Here is a 10,300-nt window from a genome sequence, read left to right on the forward strand (position 1 = left end):
AGCTTCCATTTGAAATCTTTCAAATGCTCCATTGTAATTATTTTTGGAGTACTTTCCATTCTTTCAAGTTTTTTATCCAACCCACTTATGCTCCCAATCTTTGTCAGCAGAAGTCTATTCTATTATTCTTTCTTCAGTTAGGAGCACAGTGGGGCAACAACTTTACCTGGACTCTTCCTATAAAGGAACATGGATAAAAAATGTGAACGTGTCACCTATTCATTAACAACTCTTCAAAGCTTTGTCAGTTTTACCTCTAGTAACATAGCAAAGGAAACTAATATTCATCTTTGCACACACAATTGTCATCTCCTAAGACTCCTACTCAAATTTCCTTCCAACTGTTTGCACTTTATGAATTAATTGAAGATTTTTAAGTCTTACTAAGTGCATTAAACTATAACACATAATTTTAAGATTTTTTTCAAAAAGTACTTAAGCAAATTTTAGAATTTGGAATAGATCATCTGAAATGCAATTCAATGAATAGTTATAAAACACCTGTTGTGGTGGTTATTCTCCTAGATGCCATGAATAAACACCAAATATGGTAAAATTTCTGCCTTCTTAGAGTTTAATTATACAAAATATTTCTGAAATTTCAGTTTGGCTTTTCTAAAGAAAAATCATTTATTATAGTAGCTCATTTCTTTATCTAAAACTTCCTAGTCATGCTTTCTTTTTGAGATTTCTCACCTTAAAAACTTCACCTCATGTTGTATATTCAATATCTACTCACCTCATAGATAAAATATTATGGCCTTAAATATTTAAGACTTGAAAGAATTGTAGTCTGTTTTCATTATTTTAGATGATTTTATTTAATTCTGGGTAATGGTGCACATTGACCATGGATAAGCAAATAAATTCTCTCAAAGATAAGCAAATACAGCTATCTTCAACTATTGAAAGGTATTACAGTATGAGTTAAATGTACTGAAGCTAATTTGTCTTACTCCTCTACAAAATATTCTTGATTAACTGATGTAGTAGTAAGCTTCCTAACATTCAAAATGATTTTCTCTAGAAGCAAAATCATTTTGCAAGTCAAATGCAACACTTGTTTAACTTTGCATTTGAAGGACTGTATAAGTATTAATTAGTTAATTTTTCATAATTTTCATATACAAGGTAAGTACTCAAGTCCATGTTCCCTTAAAACCCAAAACTCAGCAACTTAAAGGTAAGTATTGGGATTTTTCTTATTTTCAGTCCTATGTTCATTAAATCAAAAGGTAAGGTCCCAAGTGATTAAAAACTTGAGTGAATATTTTAATAAGGAAAGAGTATTAGTTGATATCAATATGGCAAACTTTTTAAGATCTAAACTAGTCAATATTAGAACAACTTAAATTTGTATATATCATATGATTCACATAAAGTAGTCATTTGCAATACTTTTATGTAACCGTATTTTACAACCACTAGTGAATGGGTGGATTTATCAACACTTTAATGCTAAAATAGATGAAAGTAGTTGTGTAGTATGCCAATTTGTTTTTATGACTACCAACTAATTAAAACACAACGAGAAATATTTAAAACTGATTTCATAAAGTTTGAAATACTTTGATGTTTGAGTAACACCAAATGTTGAAATCAATTTCCTGTTCTGGTAAACTTAAAGGACTGCTTTAACACAATAATTTGTCTCCTAAAACAATGTCTCAGGACCTGCAACGACGATTCAAATTGAAGGCGAGCCTGAGTTCAGACTGATTAAAGAAGGTGAAACAGAAACCAAAGTGATCCATGGAGGTGCATTTCTTGTTTTTCCTGGTACCTAGGTAGCATCACAATGACAACTTTAAAATGGTGTTGGTTTGGAATTATTGGATATCTAAATTTTTATCTTGGTTTTGATTTTATATACATTGACGGAGTCATTTTATATGCTATGGGTTCTTACTAACCAGTTAGAGATAAAATATAGTTTACCTTTAGTAGATCCTGTTAAAATTAATGTAGCCATTAAGTCCCCAGACCCAATCAAAGTGTCATTGCTTCTGCATATGTAAATGATTATGAAATATAATGATTAAAATAATATGAATGCAAAAGGACACATTTGACTCACAAGTAGAAAGGGGACATGGCCTTTGTATGACTGTAATAAGTCATTAGTAGGTTTGATTGTAGGATTCCCTTTCCAGTAATGGAAAACCGTCTTGCCAGCTGGCCCTCTCCCATGCCTCAGATTCGAGATATAACTATTACCTTTTAGAACTCTTTTGATCTGGATTCATTTGTGATATGCTCCAACGATAACTGGGTGAATTTTAAATTGTAATGTTTTGAAAAATATATTCCATTATTAAAATGTTTAGCTTATGGAAGTACAGGCACCATATAAGGTATATATTTTTTTTATTCCCCTACTTTCAGAGCCAATTATTAAAAAGTACACCAAAATCATTGATGGCGTGCCTGTGGAAATAACTGAAAAACAGACACGGGAAGAACGAATCATTACAGGTAAATTTTAATTCCATACATGGAACTGTAGTTGCAGTTTAAATGAAAGTTAATCCTAAAATATCTCTGAAAGGATCATTAGAGAAACTAAGTCATTTTCATGGTAGCTACAAAAGTTACTTCATTTCCATTTTTGGCAAAAATAATATTATTCTAAAATAGTTAATCTATGTTTTACTCTGAATTGGAAATTTGCTGACGTGTTTATAATCATGTATTTTTATTGTGTGTATGCATATGGACTGCATAATATACCAGCTTCTTTTTGCTGTTTTGCAATGAGTTATTTAATTCTAGAAGAAATAGCATTTCCTTCTTTGAGCTTCCATTAATCTTAAGGCCTGTACATCTACATTCCAAAATGCATACAAGTTTGTATAAAACAGTGGATTCATAATTTTAGCAAAACTTTCTGAATTAACATAAAATTCTAAAATCAGATATCGGTGTTTATTAGCTAGTGGTCATCAAATATGGTCTGTGGTTCACATTTTTGTAAGTAAGATTTTACAGAACAGAGGCATGTCCACTCATTTATGGAATATATATGGCTATTTTCAGAAAATAGTAATAGAACTGACTAGTTGTGATGCAGACCACATGGCCCACAAAGTAGTTTGCCCATCCCTGTTGTAGACCTTTTCTAATTGTCTTTTCATTAGGTCCTGAAATAAAATATACTAGGATTTCTGCTGGAGTTGGAGAAACAGAAGAAACTCTGAAGAAACTGTTTCAAGAAGGTCAGTATGCCTAGAAAAATAAGAATGTGACTTTAAGCGATATGTACATCTGTGCTATTCTTTAAGACCTTGTTGTATATAGTGTCTACTATATCTAGTTCCAATGTTCAAGTTCCATACCAACATTAGGGAAAAAGTCCAAAACATGGAAGGGAGCAACAATGATAGTCATATTGATTGGTTATTTATTGATTCACATCTTCATAAAAAATAGTATATGAAGTATCAACACTAAAACTGAGAAGGAACTGAGTGTTGGTCTGGAATTCTTTATTGGGAAGATGTCAGTATTTATCACATCAAGCCTCTTATCTTTCTTGTCATATAAACCAATGTCTGCTATAAACATGTATCCTCTTAGAGGTCACCAAGGTCACCAAATTCATTGAAGGTGGTGATGGTCATTTATTTGAAGACGAAGAAATTAAAAGACTGCTTCAGGGAGGTTAGTAAAAGGGAAAGACTAACCCCTTAACAGGTTCTGGTTGACTTCATCTGCTTTTTAAAGACTGACCCTGCAGGTTTTTCCTCGGTTATGTTAAAAAAGACAATACCAGTTGTCATCTTAACAAATCAAGTGGTTGGTTTATGTACTAGCTATCAAGAAATGATTGGTATTTATACAGTCTTTAAAAAGTTTAATGGTATAAATGTGGGGAGCAATGAATATTTTTTTGCTTTGATACAGATAATTGTGAGAATATTTTGAGGCTGAGAAAGGGGAATGATTTTTAAATTACTGTTATAAAACAATCTCAAATTTGAATACTTTTTATATTCTCAAAAAATTTATTCACTGCCCCCAGAACAACATGAAAGGCATGTTTTGGGATGTTTAAATGCATAAATATAGCCAAAAATGCATTTAGCAACTTTCTTTTCCCAAACTATATTCTTGTGAATGAGTATCTGTTTCTTCTAACCATTTGAGTGATAATCTATATCTGGAAATGTAAATAATGTTGACTGTGAAAGTAATCCTTAAAGAATAGAATATTCTCCATCTATGGCATTAAATGGACCTATTTTCAAAAGCAAAAGAGAAAAAAAAGAATTCAAATATTACAGAAACTCTAAACAATAGTTAATCAAACAAATATTAAATGTTAATAAAATATCACTGGCATTTGAATAAATAAATTTGCAGTTCAATTTACTTACAATAAAGATATTAGACTCAAATTATGTTTAGAGAAACAAAATTAATATTTGTAGAAAAAAGTACACTTTTCACAATATCTGATGAATTGGGAAAGACAACTGAAATTTGATAACTCTCCAAAATATAGTCCAGTGGTTTTTCTGCTTATAATTTTAAAAATTATATCACTATGTCCAAGAAGATATAAATCCTTCTGAGACATTGTGTTTCTTCAAAATTATTTTCTGTATTTTTTATTTTATTATAGATAATATCTCTTATATCATGTTTCCAAACATGTAACAGTAAAAAATTGCTCAAGGAATGATTTTTTCTCAATAGAAGTACATATGTCTCAAAAACACAAATTTCCTTTCAAAACACAGTGAGTGTATGGCATATCCTAAAATCCTAAGCCATAATAAAACCAAATATTCTTAGAAGATCTAATACAGAGTTTATTAATCTATCCCCAAAAGCTTAACTCTGCTACAAAAACATAAAGGAATTTTTAGGAAATGGTGAATACATTATGCAAATTAAATTGAATTCTTTGTTTTTTACATTTTACTCCTTGCCTTAACAAGCAGCTTTGTAGAATGCCAGTGCTTTTTAGAGAATGAATTAATTAGTAGCTGTCCCAATTCATATTACTTTCATTCATTTAGGCTGAGCTATGACTTGAACCTAAGTTAGTTGACTGTTTTCTACTTTGTCTATTCTTCTGGAAAATGAGGACAGTAATGTTTCTACGTCTAAGTGAGTCTGCATATGAAAAACTCTTGGAATAACATTCACACATAGTGTGCATAGTACTGATAGTTGATAGGAAATATTGCTATCATTATCAGTGCTGATTAACATTTACAACATCAATAAAGTCATATTTTACACCCTACCGCAAATTTACAAAGTCATAGCCTTGTAGTAACACAAAATAGATAAAAATAGAAGTGAAATTTGCAAATAATTGGGATGAAATATTTTACATGTTTTAGAAAATGTGGTGGGGGAGGGTCATTTGTGCCAAATGATTAGGGTGACTGGCTTGTCGTCTCACATTTTATTTCTCTAAAAGTAACCTCATAGGACTCTCATTCATTTTGAAATTGCTGAGAACCACTAGAAGAAAACCTAGCTTATGCTCTTTCAGCACACTTTTCTTCTAAGGTGTTTGCCATGTTGAACTTAATATCGTAGAAAAATAGTGATAACTTGGCAAAACCTTGTTATCAGACGCTGCCAAACCCTGGAAGGAAATCTGAATGCACCTGCCTGCTTTGAAAAGTAATTTTGGAAACTCTTCATGACTCTGTTTTTCAGCTGCACAGTGAACTGCTGTATGAAATTTAATCAGCTCATTATTTATAGTGCTATTATTCACTAACTAAAGATTGGATCCATCTCATCTTAACAATATTTTATGATCAGTATTTTATTATCAAATAAACCTGGAATTAAGGAAAATATACTTGTATGAGAACATTCCATAATTCAAACTTTCCTTTCTCACATAGACTTTCCTCCATTCTATTCTAGTAAGGTTTTCTATTGTCCTGTATTTTACTATAGTATCGATATGATGTGGCAAATGGCTATATATCTTGTGGAAAAAAGACGTGGTGGCAATGTGCTAAGTTAGACAGGAAAAAAATTCATAATTTTTTAAAGAAAACTACTATTTTTCATTTGTTTGGTGTCAGATAAATGAAAACTTCTCTTAGTAATAATTCAATTACTTGCATTTTATGGGATATCAGAGAATTGAAAAAATATGTACATTAGAAAACTTTTGACATTATTGCTGAGTGTTGACAATATAGAAAACAAGAAGCCAAAACTTGGAGAAAAATGAAGGTGAGCAGAGAATGCAATCAAGTCACTGTAAGAATCAAGTTTATTCTTTGATCCCAAACACTCCCATAATAGAATGAAAATATAATTTTAGGTCTCTCATATAGTCTTGGTCAATGAATTAGGAGAAAAACATGGGAACTAAGAAATATTTTGCAACTATATGAAAATAAAACTGCATAGTTACAAAACACTTGTAGTTCTTAAATATGAAAGCTTTTATTGTCTTTAATTTTTGAAATGGTCTTACAGACTGGCAATTGATTGGGAAGAAGAGATGGTGGAACATTTTTCTTAAATTGCTTACCATGTTTCTAGAGAGATCCTGTTTTCCTCTTTTATAATAAAGCAATCATAAATTGATTTATGATGAGAATTTACAGAAGCATAGGTTATAAACAGGGATGGTTGCAAAGATGGATGGCTATTTCTGGAAAGATACGTATGCTAAACTTCATACATCTTTTCATCATGGTGCAATACTTTTTACTAAAAGATCAAAATTATATGTCATTTATTCTAGGCAAAAATGGCACATTATATGGGGCTCCAAAAGCCATAATGAAACATGTATTTTGCAATTAGTGAACAGTTATTTTGACATATGAGAAAAAATAACTGTTCTTTGTCAGAATACAATTCTAAAGACCATAACATTGACTGCTCCAAAAAGCATCTATATGTTCATGTTATAATTATTTAAAACTTCATATTTTTCTACTTAATTATGGTCTCCTGTCTGATTGTACCTATGATTTCAAAGTACCTAACTACTAATTTTTAATTTTAGACACACCTGTGAGGAAAATACAAGCCAACAAAAGGGTACAAGGTAAATGTATTGACAATAATGTGTGTAGATGGCATATCATGTGATAAGAGAAATCAAAGAAAGAATGCTTGAAATTGTTTATTGAACTTTGCTGTCTTTCAAGGAGAATAGTTAACTAGTTTTGATGCAAAGCATGTTGGTGATAAGTATCAGGAAATAAGTGACTCATTTTCTGTACTATTAGTAGGATTTAAGTATAGTAAATGTTGAAAGAAAGACAAATAAACTCATGTAAATGGTTAAACATATTGAACTATTGAGGTAAACTCAAGTAGAGCTAAGTCAAAAACACATACTTAAATATCAGAGCCAAGAGCCAGTAGACTTAACCATTAAAAATATTATGTGAAACAAGGCTACAATTTGAAACATAAGAAAATTAGAAACTGTGCATACAGAAAACTGTTAATATAACTATTTACAAATTTTTATGTACATTTATAGTTTATATACATATTTGTATATATCACATGTAACACATGCACTACAATTTTCTTCATAACTACAATTATGTGCATTTTCTAATTTTTCCTCTTAGGTTACTTTATATCCAAAAACATTGAATGAGCAAAGAATTTCTTTGTAGAGTCTCGAGTAATTACAAATTTGGAATTGCAAGTTTTTCATTCTTGAGATAATCACATATTAACAGTAAAGAGAAGTCACTAGACTTATAAATGCATTGTAGGAAAATCTGATTTTAAGCTAATCCAGTATACAGAACTTTGAAATGAAAGGGCTAATCATACAAATATTTTTAAGTAAAGGATTTACCAGGGATTGGTTCTAAAATTCAAAAACATTCAAAATTTCTAAAGAACTAAAATAATCAAATTTGAAATTATTATTTTGATACATCATTGGTCAAAACATAATCTCAGTCATGGTTACCATAAACTGAGGATTGTATATAAAAAACATAATCTAAATATAGCTTATTATAATAATAAATGATGACCTTTGATCAATAAACTTATGCACAGACTATTATGTCCTTAAACTCTGAAGTTTCATCATATTTACACTTATATTTCTCTTTTTCTAATCAGGATCTAGAAGACGATCAAGGGAAGGTCGCTCTCAGTGAAAATCCAAAAGCCGCACAACAAAGTTCATATAATCCTAAATCAACAACCTGACCTGAGGGAAAATCATGACAGACATGTTGACTTCAGAAACTTAAACACCAGCACAAAGAAACAAACCATCAAACAATCTAAACATACATTTTTTTTCTGAATGAGAAACAAAGAAAGTTGGAGTTAGCTTCTTATGGGATAGGAACTGAAGAAAATATAACACTTTTCAGGTTTTTCTTTTTTAATCTTGACATTAAAAGTTCTGGCTAATTTTGGAATCCGTCAAAGAAAGTTCCCACAACCTGAATCATTCTGAATCATTACAATTCAAATCTAAGAGTGGTGCTCTGCTATCTTGTTGAGAAAATTGAGCCTTGAACATAGGAGTAGAGAAACCAGAAGCTTCTCCATGGGAAGCTAAGTCATAAATAGGTGCTCAATATATAACAAGCCAATAAACACAACATTTTTTTTGCATCCAAAGGCTTTACATATTTCTAATACAATGTGGGTTTACTGGTAAATTATGTTATTTTTTACAAGTAATTTTATACTCTCAAAATGTTTGTCTTATGCTTCTTGCAACACATATTTTTAATCTCAAACATTTCAATAAAACCATTTTCAGGTATAAAGAGGATTACTTCAGCATAGGTAATTCATAAAAACTCAAGGTTTAAGTTAAAAAGCTGTTTGGACTTGGGAACAGGACTTTATACCTCTTTTATTGTTAACAAGTACTCAATAAAGGAAATTGAATGAAATTAGTGTTCCCGAGTTTCTTAATCTATTTTGCTATATAAAATGATTACATAATGAAACAATCATAAATATTAACAGAGCACTAATATAACCTAAGGATTGTGCTAAGGTGTAAGGATTTAAAAGATGAATCAATTACTTTGTTCAATAGGTAGAGGCAACGAATTACTCATAATGCACCACTGGTTATAACAGAAGAATAAGCAGTTCTGCGCAAAGCCTCAGTTAGTCACTTCTGGGCTCAGCACACTAAGAGTCAGAGAGATCTCTTTCACTAAGACATAAAGTACCTAAGAGTCCACTGTGTGGCAAAAGAAGGGAAGAAAATGTTAGTTTGCAGCGAATGATACAGAAATTGGCTTGATGTACTCAGATCTCAATGACTGCCATCCTTAGATTGGACTGGATGAAATAAATAAGAGCATTCAGAGGATGGTATCCATAGTGGTGAGACCCTGAGTAGGGATTGTTGATAAAATTATACTATGTCTGAGAGCAGAGACTAAAACTGAGGAAGGCCAGACTTGATAGTAGATGCCCAATGTGGATCAGGGAAAAATGGGCTCAGCACTAAAGAACAAGGGAATGAGAAAGCTTATTAGTTAAAGATTATTTTATGTGAACAGTGGTTGGGGTGAGGAAGTGTGATAAAAATTCTGAAAGTGTCATTTACTGAAGAATTGCTCAATAGCTTTGGTTTTACAGAGTTCTTTCTAATCTGCCAGAAAAGAAATATCCTATGAACTCTGTATCCATATATAGAATCTCAGCTGGAAGGGATGTGGTTTGAGCTTCTCAAGATGATTCAGAAGAGGTAGATTTGTGCTGGTAAAATAGATTAAAACATCATCAACACAAATGGGTACTCCAAACAGTCACATGTTACCCACAGTGGAGTACCAGTAAATTGCATACAACAAGCCATAAATTCACTCATTTAACCCTTCAGGATTTTCATGTTATAATGAACCAGATGTCTCATAAGTAGATTTTAAACATGTTATATGGTACAATGAAATGGATGTTAAAGTCTGCTTAAAGATTTAAAAGCTCTTTTTTTTTTAAAACAAGAGGTGGGAGGAAGAAATCAGCATTGGCTAGATTGCATACATAAATCTAGTGTGCTGTTCTCATAAGACAGTCTTTCAAGTAACACATGCAAATAAAATTTCAAACAAAATATAAAGAGGATCTATTAAAAACAGAAATAAATTTAATAATACCAATACAAGATTAAAATGTAAGAAGATAAGGAACAATAATGTAATACCCTAAAATAAAGATTTTCAAAGATAAATAAATATCAATACTACCCAAGCACTTTCTAAAAGTTCAGATGGCAGCATAGCATGTGCTGTTACACAGAATAATCTTCAAAATCTGAGGAGATTTATTGTCTCTAGGTTCATATGAAAAA

At 31.1% G+C, this 10,300-nt stretch overlaps 1 protein-coding gene across 4 annotated transcripts in view; it reads left to right on the forward strand.

Moving 5' to 3' along the window:
- Postn (periostin) overlaps window positions 1-8,885 on the forward strand; it is a 32,042-nt gene extending 23,157 nt beyond the window's left edge. For 2 of the 4 annotated variants that reach the window (XM_020151717.2, XM_020151718.2), the window contains 6 exons: window positions 1,672-1,758; window positions 2,386-2,475; window positions 3,138-3,215; window positions 3,577-3,660; window positions 7,001-7,042; window positions 8,092-8,885. In XM_020151717.2, the coding sequence (XP_020007306.2) occupies window positions 1,672-1,758; window positions 2,386-2,475; window positions 3,138-3,215; window positions 3,577-3,660; window positions 7,001-7,042; window positions 8,092-8,129 (419 nt within the window). In that variant the 3' untranslated portion in view covers window positions 8,130-8,885. The remainder of the gene's footprint in view (window positions 1-1,671; window positions 1,759-2,385; window positions 2,476-3,137; window positions 3,216-3,576; window positions 3,661-7,000; window positions 7,043-8,091) is intronic. The other 2 variants (XM_020151720.2, XM_020151722.2) reach the window with 1 other exon arrangement.
- The last annotated feature ends 1,415 nt before the right edge of the window (window positions 8,886-10,300 follow it).

The sequence above is a fragment of the Castor canadensis genome, chromosome 10 (assembly GCF_047511655.1).
Source record: "Castor canadensis chromosome 10, mCasCan1.hap1v2, whole genome shotgun sequence".
In the NCBI taxonomy this organism is placed as follows: Eukaryota; Metazoa; Chordata; class Mammalia; order Rodentia; family Castoridae; genus Castor; species Castor canadensis.